At 36.8% G+C, this 15691-nt stretch overlaps 1 protein-coding gene across 8 annotated transcripts in view; it reads left to right on the top strand.

Moving 5' to 3' along the window:
- The window catches only part of BRCA1 (BRCA1 DNA repair associated), a 91257-nt gene that overhangs the window by 53178 nt on the left and 22388 nt on the right, over positions 1-15691 (top strand). For 7 of the 8 annotated variants that reach the window (XM_037809762.1, XM_037809767.1, XM_037809761.1 and 4 more), the window contains 3 exons: positions 5075-5246; positions 10676-10805; positions 12449-12639. In XM_037809762.1, coding sequence (XP_037665690.1) covers positions 5075-5246; positions 10676-10805; positions 12449-12639 — 493 coding nt within the window. Of the gene's footprint in view, positions 1-5074; positions 5247-10675; positions 10806-12448; positions 12640-15691 lie in introns of those variants that run through there. The other variant, XM_037809765.1, reaches the window with a different exon arrangement.

Below are 15691 nucleotides of genomic sequence, written 5' to 3'. Positions count from 1 at the left end.
GGGATGAATCTGGACCTGGCATCGTGGGATTGAGAACATCTTGACCAAAAGGGGGATGCAAAATGTAACGAAATAGTTTCAATGGCTGAGAGAATTCAAATGGAGTCGAGAGGTCACTCTGGTAGACATTCTTACACACTATGTAGATAACACTTTTTAGGTTTTAATATATTGGAATAGCTAGAAGTAAATATCTGAAACTACCAAACTCCAACCCAGTAGCCTTGACCCTTGAAGACGATTGTAAAACAATGTAGCTTACAAGTGGTGACAGTGTGATTGTGAAAACCTTGTGGATCACACTCCTTTATCCAGTGTATGAATGGATGAGTAGAAAAATGGGGACAAAAACTAAATGAAAAATAGGGTGGGTTGGGGAGGGTGATTTGGGTGTTCTTTTTTATTTTTATTTTTTATTCTTATTCTTTCTGGTGTAAGGAAAATGTTCAAAAATAGATTGGGGTGACGAATGCACAGCTATATGATGGTACTGTGAACGTTTGATTGTACACCATGCATGATTGTATGGTATGTGAACATATCTCAATAAAACTGAATTAAAAAAAAAAGATTGAGGCCCCTGTCTATGTACTGAAATGGAATGATTTTCAAGGCATGCCATTAAGTGGAAAAAGCATGATGCAGAGTAATGTATAGCATATGTCACTATGGTGGTGATGAGAGAATGCATATGTATATGTTCATGTATGAAAAGAATATCCCTAGAAGAATAAGCAAAAGGGAGATAATAGTTGCCTCCAGGTAGGGAACTAGATGGCTAGGCAAAGGAGAAGAGGAAGCTCTACTTTTCTCTGAATATCCTTTTGGGTCTTACAAGTTTATACCATGTGCTTACATTAATTATAAAAGCATTAAATTTTATAAGTCATCCAAAATTAATTATTATTAACTTCTTGTGTATGCCTATGGGTGTGGGTGTGTATACCTTATCTTTCAAAAATATTCAGATAATACTTTCTATGCTTACATTGTAACCTAGTCTTTTACGGTGTCATTAATTTTTCTTCAAGGACTTTATTTTTAATTACTCTATAACATTGTGGATATACAATAATTTTCTCAACCTGTTGCTGAACATTGAGGGTTTCAGAGTAGGAGGCACAGCTTTCTATTATATATGCAGCACCATGGTAGACATCCTGATAGCTAAATATTTGTCCATATCCATGATGATTTCCTTAATATAAATTCCTAGGACTGAAATTTTTGGTCTTTGATACATAGTTCAAAGTGTTCTTTGGAAAGACCGAACCAATTTATGTTCCCCCAGTCCTGGTGGTATATGTTAGTCCCCATTTTCCTGTACTTCTGCCAACCCTGGTGGTATCCTGTTTTTAAATCTTTCAAATCTTGGCATTGTGATGAAGATTATGGATAGAGAGGACTTGTCTCCTACTATCCATTCTCTGTACAGAGCAAATGCCTCTAGGCCTGAAGCCTATTGGAGTCAGGAGGAAACCTTTGAGATGACTGCCCATTCTATACCTGGGTTGTCACCAGAATTCTCTGCTTCTGCAGGGTTGCTATGGTGATTAAATTGACGAAAAGACTTAGGAGGCCTTTTCTCTGTTTGCAGTTCCTATGATCCTTTCTGGATGTGCACTTAGGGCTCTATCCATATGACTTTCTCCTAATTTTATCCTTTGTATTTTAAAGTTTTGGGTTCCAGTTTCTGATTCCATCTACTTTAGCTATACTCTATTACATTTCACATTGAATAAATTATTTCCTTGTTTTTGGTATCCGTATCTTATTCCCAAAGGTATTACTATATGTTCAAGATTTTTTTTGAAAGCAGTCTTTATCAAGCCGTCTACTCAAAACAGAGCTGAAGTTAGATTTCAGGCTAACTTAAATCTGGATTAGCATGGACAAAATGATTGAGGTGGGATCTTTCCTAAAGATTTCTCTGTTTATACATAACTGAGAAGTATATAGGAAATTGAGAATTTCTAATTTGTTGTTATTAGTATCTGTTTTTTTACCAAAAACCAATAAACTTGGCCTATATTCATTCACCAATTCACTTTTGCATTAGGCCATTACTGAGTACCTATTATGTGCTAGGCATTGGGGATGCAAAAGTGATTAAGGGAAGATTCCTGTCATCAATAAGGTCATGTTCCTCTTCAGTAGTACTAATGTGTTGGAACTAATGTGTATAAATGAAATAGTGAGGGATCCTCTGTTCCTGATTGGAAATGTATTATTGGGGAAGACTTCAGAAGGAGACACTCGAGCTGGGCCTTGTAATATGAGAATTTTTCAAGTGTAAAGAGATGGGTAGTAGCAACTGAGGCAAAGGCACAAGGCATGGAATGCCCAGGAAGCATAAAGTTGTCCTTTGTGGCTGGAAAGCAGGACATATGGCGGTCCTGGGGGAGAAATAAGAGATAAGATCAGGGTGTGTAAAGCCTTTTGAATGCTGTACTAAGGAATAATTTGGGCTTTATCCCGAGAGTAATAATGACGAACAATTATATAGTGTTCAGAAAGTATTAACTTATTATCTGAGCAGTGGTGTACCCCTAAGGTCCTTATGAATGAAAGACAGGATAAACATGACTTTTAGGGAACTTCTGCAATAATGTGGCTGTATTAAAAGTAGAGATCAGAGTAGCATAGTGGGAATAGAAAAGAGGAGTAGGGCTAATTCAAGAAACACTTCATAACTAGAATCAAGAGAACCTGATAACCAGTTTGGTTTTGGTCTCCCAAATGTAATTGGCCAATTGCCTGCAGGAAAACCCAAAGGAAAGCTATGTAACTATAATTCTCCCATTTCTATTTTTTTCCAATTTTCTCATCTAATTAATGGCCATGTAGAGGTTAGATGTGTGGATTGTGACAGTGCTATTATAGCTTCTGAATCATTGATCAGATATCTGTGTGGTTTCATTCCAAGTTTACTGAGGGTAGGGTTTGATCAGTGATGTAACTACTCATAAGCACCACGTGGTGGCAATGGCGTTGCTGTGGAAATTGGCTGTAAAGCAGTCTCAAGGTAGCAGAGGAAATCTTTGTAAAACTGGGAATACATTTTCTGGTCATAAATACCTCCTGAAACTATGAATTCAGTGTAGCAGGAGAAAGAAAATGGCTTGTTTTTAGTAGGGGGCAAAGTCATTTTCAAGGATCAGAAGAAGAAACATGGTGTGGAACAGTCTATATTTCCCCCTGGTTTTGCTGGCAATTATTGCTTTTCCTTCTAAAAGTGAAGAAATATATATATTGGAAAGCTCTTTACTTATCTAAATTCTTTGGTTATCAAAAATCTTTGACTTTCACAATTGCCAAAGGATGGAGGCGGCCCAAGTGTCCATCGACTGATGAGTGGATGGACAAGCTGGTGTATATATACGATGGGATATTGTGCAGCTGTGGGAAGGAATGAAGTCGTGATGCATGCAATGACATGGATGAACCTTGAGGACATTTTGTTAGCAAAATAAGCCAGAAACAAAAGGGCAAATATTGTATGGTCTCACTAATATGAACTAACTATAATGAGCAAACCTCTGGGAGTTAAATTTGAAAGCATAGATTATTGGGAGATAGAGGGTAGAGATTGAGCAATTAATGCTTAAGGAGTACAGAATGTTTAATAAAGTTGATTGTAAAGATGTGGAAATGGATAGCACAATGCTGTGTGATGGTAGCACAGTACTGGAAGTGTAAGTAACAAAGCTGAGTGTGAGTATAGTTGAACGAGGAAGGCTAGGGTTGTATATGTCACCAGAAGGAAAGCTAGAGGATAAAAACTGGGACTGTATAACTTAGCAAAACTTCAAGGGACTGATGATGGTGGTTAATTGTACAAATGTGAGAAAGTTCTCACATGAACTGGAACAAATGTATGTCATTATTATAAGGTGTTATAAATAGGGTGGTATATGGGGAAAATACAGTTAATGCAAACTAAGAGCTATAGTTATCAGTAACATTGTAATATTCTTTCATTAATTGTAACAAAGGCACTATACCAAAACCAAATGTCATTAAGAGGGGGGGTATAAGGAGTATGGGATTTTTGTTTGTTTCTGTTTGTTTTCAAAAGAAATGTGAATGTTTTCATTTTCACTGCATAACTATGTGATTATACTAAAAGCCATTGATTGTACAGTTAGGATGGATTGTATGGTGTGGGAATAAAACTGTTTAAATTAAAAACAACAACAAAAACAACCTTAGACTTAGCAAATTTTTTCTTGAAATGGAGCAATTAACACCAGGAGCCCCATAAGCAAGAAAAGCCTATTATCTTGAATTAAAAACAATAACCGTCTTTCCAGTCTTTCTTAGGGCTCTTTCTGTTGTTTTCTTTCCTCAAGCAGGTCCTTCTCTCTAATCTCTAGGTACCCTATTCCCATCTAGAATGTTAGCACCATGAGGGCACTATCCCAAGCACTAGGACAGTGCCGGTACATAATAGATGGTTAATAAACAGTTGTCAGATGAGCAAATAGATAAATTAATGAATTAGTTCTTTGCTCTTTCTGTTAGAAACTAAGGGTTCAAAGAATCCCTGTGAGGGAAGAGTCTTCACAGTTCAGTTAGAGCCTCTAGGTGAGATTACTAATTGTATTTTTCTAAAACGCCGTAGGAAAGAGGCTTTTTTCAATGTTTCATCAGACTTAAAATCAGACATTTTCGTATGGACTAGCCTAAACCTCTTAGGAGTTTCATAACACCAAAGTTTTTAAACAGCCTGTGTTAAATGTTAACAGAATATTCTATTTTTAAATATCAAGTGTTAAGCACCTTAATTTTTTCACTTCATAGCTTTAAAAAAAATAATAACCAGTTTCAAAAGAACATCACAATAAAGCAAGTCTTTTTGAGTGTTTCTCCCCCTCTAACATCATTCTGAAATAATTTCTTGGGCATTAATTGCATGAATATGGTTGGATTAAAAGGTGTTCAGCCAGAACTCATAATTCCATGCTAGGTGATTTCAATTCCCATCCTAAAATTAATTGCTATGATGTATTTTTGCTTTATGGCAAGTTTCTCAAAGATTGTAACTTTTTTGTGTCATTTCTTATCTTTGCAGCAGAGGGATACCATACAAGATAACCTGATAAAGCTCCAGCAGGAAATGGCTGAACTGGAAGCTGTGTTAGAGCAGCATGGGAGCCAACCTTCTAATAGCTCCCCTTCCCTCATAGCAGGCTCTTGTGTCCCTGAGGACCTGCTAAATCTGGAACAAAACACAACAGAAAAAGGTGATTTGTAATATTGGCCAAACTCTGTTATCTTAAGCAAAATTCTTCCCGTCCCTAACCCTTTATCTCCTGAAAAGTGAGGGCCTGGCTCCAATGTTTTATGCTCTTTGCTCAGCATATGGTTATTGAGTCATTCCGTGGGCAATTTTAGAGCATTGGTTCTAGTCCCTACCACAACTATTTTACCATTCAGAAGGTACCCAAGACAGTCATTCAGTGTTATTACCTGACTGAACACCCACAATGAGGAGATGCTATGGGAGCTTATAGAAGTATATGTAAGTAACCACATAATTTCACAAAGCTTATGAAAAAAACACTCAGATGTATTCCTTTTAACACTGGTGTTACATCACAAAGACCTATTTAATGTACTTCCTGATTTGTAGGAAGAGACGGCTTTTACTTCAAGATCTGCAGTTTGATCCATAGAAAGTTCAGTTGTGTGGCAGAGTCAGGTGCTTTATAACAATGTTATAGTTATTAGCAAGGCTAGGTGGACTGATCAAAGCTGACTTCCTGCAAGAAGTGAGTGCTGAGCTAAGGAATAATGTGCTCCTTCACCAATAGAGAACACATTGGCATAAATAAAGGAAGTGAGATGAAAATTTGAAATTTTAATTGGAAAGAGCCTTGAGAAAGACAGCACATCAGACAGGTACAAACATGTTAGAAGAGAGGCTTGACACAGCATGGAGTCCAAAAGAGGAGATGTGTGCTTGGGAAACAGGCAGTAGTGGGCCCTCCTAAAGTTCTCTTCACTACTATCTCAGTGATGCCTACCCAAGTTAGTATTAAAGTTCCTTCTCCATTACTTCCTTCCCCAGTCCTATGAGGGGGGGAGGAAGGGGAGTGGCTTAGGGCTTGCCTTTGAGTCTTTCTAGGAACTCAAATCTGTTAATTATTGAGACTAGTACCCTTGGTCCCTGAGCATGCCTTGCAGTATTTTTGCATTCAGGGAAAAACAGTGGCTCATGCACAAGAAGCTAGGAACTCTGTTGTAGGGCAGTGGGTCAAAATGTAATTCCTTCAATGCTTTCATTATAACTGTATATTCATTTAGTTTATCTCCCATATAATGAAACCCAAAGTACTGTCTGAGCACAATTCTCTTCTTTGGGGTGGTTTCACCATCTTCAATATAAAAATAGACTAGACTTTCAGTTCTAATGTTCAAGATATAAATTGTGATTGGCTTTGAATATCTGGGTAAACCTATTTTCTGGTCTTCGGTTTGCATAAGTTTATTTTTTCCTGAAGATCTGTAGATACAATGTTTCTTTGTAACTTCATTTCTGAAGTGTTTTGAGCATCAACTTAATACTGATTTCAGTTCTGAGCCTTTTACCCCTTAAGGTGGTATGAGTCTGTGTGAATCTCAACCAAACTTCTTAGTCTTAAGAAAAAGAGATGTGTTTACCCTAAGTTAACTCATGACTTATATATATTTTTTATTTGAATCAGCATATTTTTTAAATTAAATTCAGTTTTATTGCGATATATTCACATACCATACAAATCATCCATGGTGTACAATCAACTGTTCACATTACCATTATTTAGTTATGCATTCATCACCCCAATCTATTTTTGAAAATTTTCCTTACACCGGAAAGAATAAGAATAAGAAATAAAAGTAAAAAAGAGCACCCAAATCATCCCCCCCATCCCACCCTATTTTTCATTTAGGTTTTGTCCCCATTTTTCTACTCATTCATCCATACACTGGATAAAGGGAGTGCGATCCACAAAGTTTTCACAATCATGCCGTCATCCCTTGTGTTCTAGTTTGCCAATGTGCAGAATGCAAAACACCAGAGATGGATTGGCTTTTATAAAATGGGGTTTATTTGGCTACACAGTTACAGTCTTAAGGCCATAAAGCGTCCAAGGTAACACATCAGTAATCGGGTACCTTCAATGGAGGATGGCCAATGGTGTCTGGAAAACCTCTGTTAGCTGAGAAGGCACGTGGCTGGCATCTTCTCCAAAGCTCTGGTTTCAAAATGGCTTTCTCCTAGGATGTTCCTCTCTAGCAAGCTTGCTCCTCTTCAAAATGTCACTCACAGTTGCACTGAGTTTCTTCTCTTTGAGTTAGCTCATTTATATGGTTCCACTGATCAAGGCCCACCCTGAATGTGTGGGGCCATGCCTCCATGGGAATATCTCATCAGAGTCATCACCCACAGCTGGGTGGGGCACATTCCAAGCAAATCTAATCAGCACCAAAACGTCTGCCGCACAAGACTACATCAAAAATAATGGCGTTTGGGGGACACAATACATTCAAATCGGCATACCTTGTAAGCTACATTGTTATACAATCATCTTCAAGAGTCAAGGCTACTGGGTTGGAGTTTAATAGTTTCAGGTATTTACTTCTAGCTATTCCAATATATTAAAACCTAAAAAGGGTTATCTGTATGTTGTGTAAGACTGTCCACCAGAGTGACCTCTCGACTCCATCTGAAATCTCTCAGCCATTGAAACTTTATTTCGTTTCATTTTGCATCCCCCTTTTGGTCACGATGTTCTCAATCCCACGATGCTGGGTCCATATTCATCCCTGGGAGTCATATCCTATGTTGTCAGGGAGATTTACACCCCTGGGAGTCAGGTCCCATGTAGGGGGGAAGGTAGTGAGGTCACCTGCTGAGTTGGCTTAGCTAGAGAGAGAGGACCACATCTGAACAACAAAGAGGTACTCAAGGGGAGACTCTTCGGCACAATTATAAGCAGGTTTAGCCTCTCCTTTATAGTAATGAGCTTCATAAGGGCAAGCCCGAAGATAGAGAGCTTGGCATACCAAGCCGTCAATCCTCAATGTTTGTGAAAACATGAGCAACAATCCAGGTGAGAATGTCCAACACTTCTGCATTTCCCCAGCTCCTCAGAGGGACCCTGCATATATATTTTCATTCTCTGCCCAAATTACTTTGGGATGTATTACTTCTATTTTTTAATAATGTTTATTTTGGAATAATTTTAAATTTACAGAAAAGTTGCAATAATAGAACAGAGAGTTCCCTATATCCCTCACCCAGTTTCAGGTTCCACTGATGTCATCATCTTAGGTTACCTCAGTACATTTGTCAAAACTAAGAAACCAACACTAGTACATTACTATTAATGAAACTTCAGACTTTATTCATATTTCACCAGTTTTTATTTTTTAGGATCCAGTATTAAAAATGTTGAAAACCGCTTTTCTGGGGTCTTTACATCAAATGAAATCAAATGAAAATCTCCTTTCAGCACAGATCTGTCCTACTATTTATTTGTCATTCCCAAGCTTGAATAATGTTTTGGTGCTAATGTGAATACTTACCCGTTATAAATTATGTGTACCTCTCTCTGAAGATAAATCTATTTCATATCAGGCACTTGGTGATTATTCTCCTAGATTTCCTGTCATTTGTAAAGCAAACATTGGCATTTGTGAGATATCAGCCCGTAGCAGTTGAAATGATTTTTGGACACATCTTAGTTTTTCTGTCCTGCAATATGTTTCATTATTGGAAGTGCTTATTAAAAATTCCTAGGTCCCTCCCCTGGACTTTCTGAATTAGTTGGAGTGGGGTGGATTATGTACTTCTTAAAGCTGAATTTCATTATGGGTTCTATATTTTGCAGTTTATCATTTCTTAATATCTCTTTCCTTCCCAGTTTCCTTTCATTGATTCTCCTCAATACTTTGCACAATGCTTAGCACATCACAGGCAGTTAATAAATTTATTAAATGTTTTGTTTGGTCCAGGTTCTCTACCCAAAAAAACATATTACATGATAAGACCCCAAAATGAGGGAAGAAATTAAAGGGGACACAGTAATGTTCTGGTACTTCAGCTCTAGATCCCTGCATTAATACTTTCTAAGCCAGCCAACAAATGGATAGGTCATCACATCACAAGGCCGGGGTTGGGCTCGCTGTCCAAAGAATGGAATAAGGATTAAGGAAAACAACACAGAAAAGTTTTGCTCTGTTTTTTTTTAGGTACTATGAGTTATTGCCTCCTAACTCAGGTTAGCTTGTTTTCTTTGTAGCTAGAGGCCCATTCTTAATGAAAAGAGAAATTTATATGCTAAATGTTCAGGGGATAGAATAACTTTTTAATAGCTATGTTCGTGTCTTAGGCTTTCCCTCCCTTTCAGTTTTTTTTTAAAAAACACTTTCCAGTGGTTAATTCCATTTGGTGTGGTTTCTTGGGAGACTCTTTATCAATTTACTCTTTATTAATTATTATGCTGTGTTTTGGAGAAAATGATACCTATATTTAAAAGCTTTACATACCAAGCTGAAAGAAAAACCTGTTGGTTCATGGTTAGACCCAACTTGCTTTAAGCAGCTGTAGCTCCAGGCAAAGTTCTCCTTGTGTTCCTAGAAACTCACAGGTCCAAAAAAGACAAGCATTAAGGAAACCATAAATAATGCATTTGAGGATTAACTTAGGAAATCAATAATTATTTCCCCTAGGCTACCCAGTGTCTTAAAAAACAGTTTAATTAATACAGACCTTTATTTAATTTTTCCTGCCTCAGTTGATAGATTTTAATTTTTGTAATAAAAGCTCAAAATGAATTATAGTCAGTGGTTTTTTAATGGATAGAAGACATTCATAATTTTTGACTATTTGTTTTAGCTTTTAAAATATTTTTGCCTTTAAGCCACTTCCTAGTAGCAGTGACACAATGATACATTTGGAGGAATTAATAAACAAAAAGGATGTACTAACATGCCAGAACTTTGCCTTAGGTCTGTTTTGTGTGATCATTAGTTCCATGTATTACTTCAAGTTTCCTTATCAGTCAGCACCTTGTTCTTTTTGTGCTTTGATTGTTTTTTGTTTGTTTGTATATTTTTAGTAATCGAAAATGTGAAGCAAAATGTCATCTTTATTTTTCTTTTTCAACTGACTCTCCCTTCCTCTTTCTCCACACATGCAAAAGTTCAAACCCTCATTAATGTGGAGGCAGTGGAGATGGAAAAGGGAATGAGCTGTGTGCTTTCCAGTAATTTTTCTCTCCCATTATCTTTGGAGGGTTGAGTGTAATTTCGTTTGCTGCAGAGATAAAAATTGGTTCCCTTTTCTTGTTTTCAGATCATTCAAAAAAACATAAATTTGGATATTTCAAAAAAAATAGAAATATATGGTTTGTTCAGCCTTGTCTCAGCTGGGTGTCTTTATTTACCCTGTCTTAAAGTGTTCCTTTTATTATCATTAGTATTTTTTTAATTACTAAATTCCATTTGGTTCTACCGTCTGTCTCTTGCATCACTTGTATTTATAAAATTCTGTTTGATACACTTGTTAACCAATTTTATTGTCACAGATTGCTGCTTTTGAAAAAAATCGATATCCTACCTGAATTAACACCATCAGAACAAAGTAGTAAAGTAGATTTCTTTTGTTTTTTCATTCCATTTAAAGAAGTGATATTAACTTCAGAGAAAAGTAGTCAACATCTTATGAGCCAGAATCCAGAAAGCCTTTCTGCTGACAAGTTCCAAGTATCTCCAGATAGTTCCATCAGTAAAAATGAAGAACCAGAAGTGGAAAGGTAAGAAATGTCAAGTTTGTGGTATCTGAATAATGCCTTTATTTATATTGAACTCTTAATGTTAAATTTTTTTTCGCCATCCTTTCTCTAGTTTTTTTGTACACAGACGCCTATAGCCTCTCGTTGCTTTAGGATGCTTCTTTTGTTTAATTGTATGTAGTCCTGGAAGGTGATGGTAGACTTCTCCAAGTCAATCCTTTCCCTAAATGAAGTTTTTGCCTTTGTAGAAGAAGTTTGTCTGTTGCTTTATCCCAAGAAATAATTCAGTATCTCGTTCAGGGATGCCTACTCAAATCACTATTGATGTAAAACTGTTTAGTACTTTATATTTTCAAAAGTACTTTATCTGCCTCATTGTATCTTTACAATACTGTGAAGGTAAAAGGACAAGTTCTGGACTATTATTTCTATTTGATAGTTCAGGAAAAAGTAACACAGAGCTATTAGGGTCACATATCTCACCACTCTAGGAAGGATGTATATGTATTTTCAGTTACCTTTCTGGGGGTGGCAACAAGTTATCAATGATCTAATCACACCATCTCTTCCAAGTCCTTTGGACCAGACTGAGGATGTGTTTTTGAGGCTGGGGTATACTGGCATTGTGGCCGTGATAGTGAATGAAAAGATCAAGCCTCAGTAGGCACAAAACCCATGACGCTGACCTAATTACCATGCTTTAACTAATTGAATTACTCACCCACTGACTATTCAGACTAAATATTCCTGCCCCCCACCTCTCCAAAGTGTACCTTGTAAAGACTTATATCACAGAACCTACACATTGATTGAACTTTCTCTCTGTACTAGTTATATTTTCATAAGAGAGCTGATTCTAACATAGCCATTTGGACTCAAGTGGAATACTGTATATAATTTGAGTGAGTGGCTCTGGATAATTTGGTGAAATTTGCTGAAATGTTTTAAAACATTTGCTGAAATGTTTTAAAACAGCTAGGATTTTTAGGTTCTAAAGAATTGGGGTAGCTGGTGGTGGATACCTGAAACTATCAAACTACAACCCAGAACCCATGAATCTCGAAGACAGTTGTATAAAAATGTAGCTTATGAGGGGTGACAATGGGATTGGGAAAGCCATAAGGACCAAACACCACTTTGTCTAGTTTATGGATGGATGTGTAGAAAAGTAGGGGAAGGAAACAAACAGACAAAGGTACCCAGTGTTCTTTTTTACTTCAATTGCTCTTTTTCACTCTAATTATTATTCTTGTTATTTTTGTGTGTGTGCTAATGAAGGTGTCAGGGATTGATTTAGGTGATGAATGTACAACTATGTAATGGTACTGTAAACAATCGAAAGTACAATTTGTTTTGTATGACTGCGTGGTATGTGAATATATCTCAATAAAATGATGATTAAAAAAAAAAAAAAAAAAAAAAAAACAGCTAGGAGATGAACTGCCTCAGACCAATCTCAAGGGGAAACGTTATCTGTCATCCCTGACACGTTGGCAGGCCGCATGAATCCAGACTTCTAGGCTACCACGTTGTCCCTTTTTTGTTGGTCATTTCTGATCTCTCTGGCAGTGAGCAATTTCACTTATGCTTTGGCTGCCCAGGAAGTATATGATTAGTCTTTTGATAAGCTGTTATGATGATTTTCTCTTTTCCCATCTTTCTAGGTCTTCCTCTTCTAGATCCCAGTTGTTAAATAATAGGTGGGATGTGCACAGCCACTCAAGAAGTCTTCAGAATGGAAACTGCCTGTCTCAAGAGGAGTTCATTACGGTTGTCGATGTGGGGGAGCAACAGCTAGAAAAGACTGAAGCACGTGATTTAACAGAGCAGTCTTATTTGCCAAGGCAGGATCTAGGTAATGTTTCATCTGCCCTGAGGGAGAAAACAATCTTTTATTTTATTCTGAATCCTTTGTGAAGATATTCTGATTAATTACCTTTCAGTTATATTAGTCTATCCTGGATGCATCTGTTATAATCTGTTATACCTAAGCTGATCTCAGAGAAATTTAAGTATTAATCCAAGTTTATTTGAAAATTGTTGCAGCAGTTAATGTTTCTGTTGGCTTAACCTAACAGCTTTGAGAATTAGAATCTTGGTGTGCTCTAAATATTTTACTTCAATTGTTAGACAAGAGTCCACGAGCCCTAAAATAAAGTTTTAGGACTGTACTTTATTAAAAAATGCGTCAAATCTCCAAAGCAAGCTCTTCTTTTCTGAATTAATGAGTATGAATGACTGTATATTTTATGCCTTATAAATCATGCTTTTCCTTGATTTTTTAAAATACATTATTGTAAAATTTAACATGTATACATAGTAGTGATAACTTTCAAAATATGATTTCAGAGGTAGAGAACAAATTTCAAAGAATGTTATGGGTTATAGTTCCATAATTTCAGTTATTTCCTTGTTGTGAAATGTAACATAAATACAGAAAAGTGATAACTATCAAAGTACAATTTAACAAGTATTTATATAGGTAATTTCAAAGAATATTATGGGTTACAGTTCTACCATTTCAGTTATTCCCTTCTAGCTATTCTAATACCCTAGCATCTAAAAAAATATTTATAAAATATTCAGTATTCAGAATCCTTTGTTAAATCCTGCCTTGTCTGTTGCTACCCTTTCTTCTCATTTAATCGCTTTCTCAATCTTCAGAGGTATCTAGGCAGTGACCACCCTAACTTGTTCATATTGAAAAGGGGTGTTGACATTATGGGGAAGGGGGCTGCATCTTGTTGATCTTCTTAAAGAAGCTGTTGCCTCTGAGTTTTAGGACTTGTCTGGCATAGCAACACTGGTAGGTTTAAGTTTCTAGGAAATAAACCTAATGAGTAAAACTTTTATAGAATCTCAAATAGGGACCTAGGTATTTTGGGACTGCTGTTGATTAGGTCTTGGCATACTGTGGCCATTTGGGATATCTAACTGGAGCTTGCATAAGAATAACCTCCAGGATAGCTTCTTGACTCTATTTGACATCTCCTACTGCCTATAACCTTATTTTCCCCCTTTTGGTCAGGAAGGCATTTTCAATCCCTCAATGCTAGGGCCAGCCAGGTTCATTCCTGGGAGTTGTGTTCCACGTCACCAGGAGATTCACTGCCCTTGGAGTCGGTCCCACGTTGCAGGGGGGGGGGGGGGGGGGGGGAGGGGGGGCGGGGCGGGTGTTAATGAGTTTATTTGCCAAGTTGGGCTTAGAGAGAGAAAGGCCACATCTGAACAATAAAAGAGGCCCTCTGGAGGTGCTTCCTAGGCATAATTATCAGAAGACTTAGTCTCCCATTTACAGCCCTGTGTTTCACAAGAGCAAGCCTCAAGATCGAGGACTTGACTTATTAAGTAGGGGGTTCTTAATTGCATATAGCATATATTCTGTCCAAGATAAACAATCAGTATCTCACATTATCTTCACTTAGTTGTACAGTCATCCTTACTCTCAATTTTAAACAATTATCATATCATAAAACATCCCAGAGCTATCAGTTGCTAATTATTCATCCTACTATTAGTGTAGCGCTAGTAAGGTATTCCTATTAAATATAGTCTATAATATGCAGTGGGTAGTTTTTCCATATACCACTCTGCTCTTAACTCTTTATACCAGTGTCTTCCTTAGAAGTATATCATGCAAACACTTATGTATATTTGTAGTGCTACTATGTGGGTTACATGCCTTTAAACAACCACTTTCAATAATGTTTGCTTTCACTGAGGCAATGATACTTATAATCCCATTAAAGAACCATCAACACCTCTGTCTATTCCTATACCATTGAGTTCACCCTTATTATCATGTCTGTACATAATTAGGTTATCATTTTCCCTTCACTAGCTTCTGTCTGTCTCTAGGTCCCCTATATTCTACATGATAAGACACTGATTTTACATTGTTCAAGGAGTTCACATTAGTGGTAACATACAATATCTCTCCTTTTGTATCTGGCTTATTTCACTCAGCATATCTTCAAGGTTCATCTATGTTGTCATATTTTGTAGGACCTTACTGCTGCACAGTATTCCATCGTATGTGTATATGACATTTTGTTTATCCACTTGCCTGTTGAAGGACACTTGGATTGTTTCCATCTCTTGGCAATTGTGAACAATGCTGCTGTGAACACTGGTGTGAACAGTGCCGCTGTGAACACCGGTGTGCAAATGTCTGTTTGTCTCACTGCTTTCAGATCTTCTGGGTATATACCAACAAGTGAAATTGCCAGATCGTAGGGTAACTCGATATCTAGTTTTCTAAAGAACAGCCAAATGATCTTCCACAGTGGCTGTACATTCCCACCAGCAATTAATAAAAGTTCCAATTTCTCCACATCTTCTCCAGCATTTGTAGTTTCCTGTTTGTTTAATGGCAGCCATTCTTATTGGTGTGAAATGATATCTCATTGTGGTTTTGTAAATCACTTTTTTTTTTTTTTTATTTTTTTCTTGGCATTTTTTTAAGTGAGATTGTTCACATGCCATACAATTATCCAAAGATTGAAAGTGTACAATCAATTGCCCATGATACCATCAAAAAGCTCTGCATCCATCACCACAGTTAAATTTTTTTTTCAATTTTTAGAACATCTTCATTACTCCAGAAAAGAAATAAAGACACACATAAAAAGGAAACTCAAATCCTCCCATACCCCTAACCACCCCCCATCCATTATTGATTCATGGTATTGGTATAGTACATTTGTTACTGTTGATGAAAAAAACGTTAAAATGCTACTAACTGTAGTATATAGTTTGCAATAGTTTTTTTTTTTCCCTATATGCCCCTCTATTATTAACTTCTAGTTGGAGTGTCATACATTTGTTCTAATTCATGAGAGAGATTTCTAATATTTGTACAGTTAATCACAGACATTGTCCACCACAAGAGTCAGTTTTATACATTC

The sequence above is a fragment of the Choloepus didactylus genome, chromosome 18 (genome assembly GCF_015220235.1).
Source record: "Choloepus didactylus isolate mChoDid1 chromosome 18, mChoDid1.pri, whole genome shotgun sequence".
Classification (NCBI taxonomy): domain Eukaryota; kingdom Metazoa; phylum Chordata; class Mammalia; order Pilosa; family Megalonychidae; genus Choloepus; species Choloepus didactylus.
This window is presented reverse-complemented; position numbering and strand designations above follow the sequence as displayed.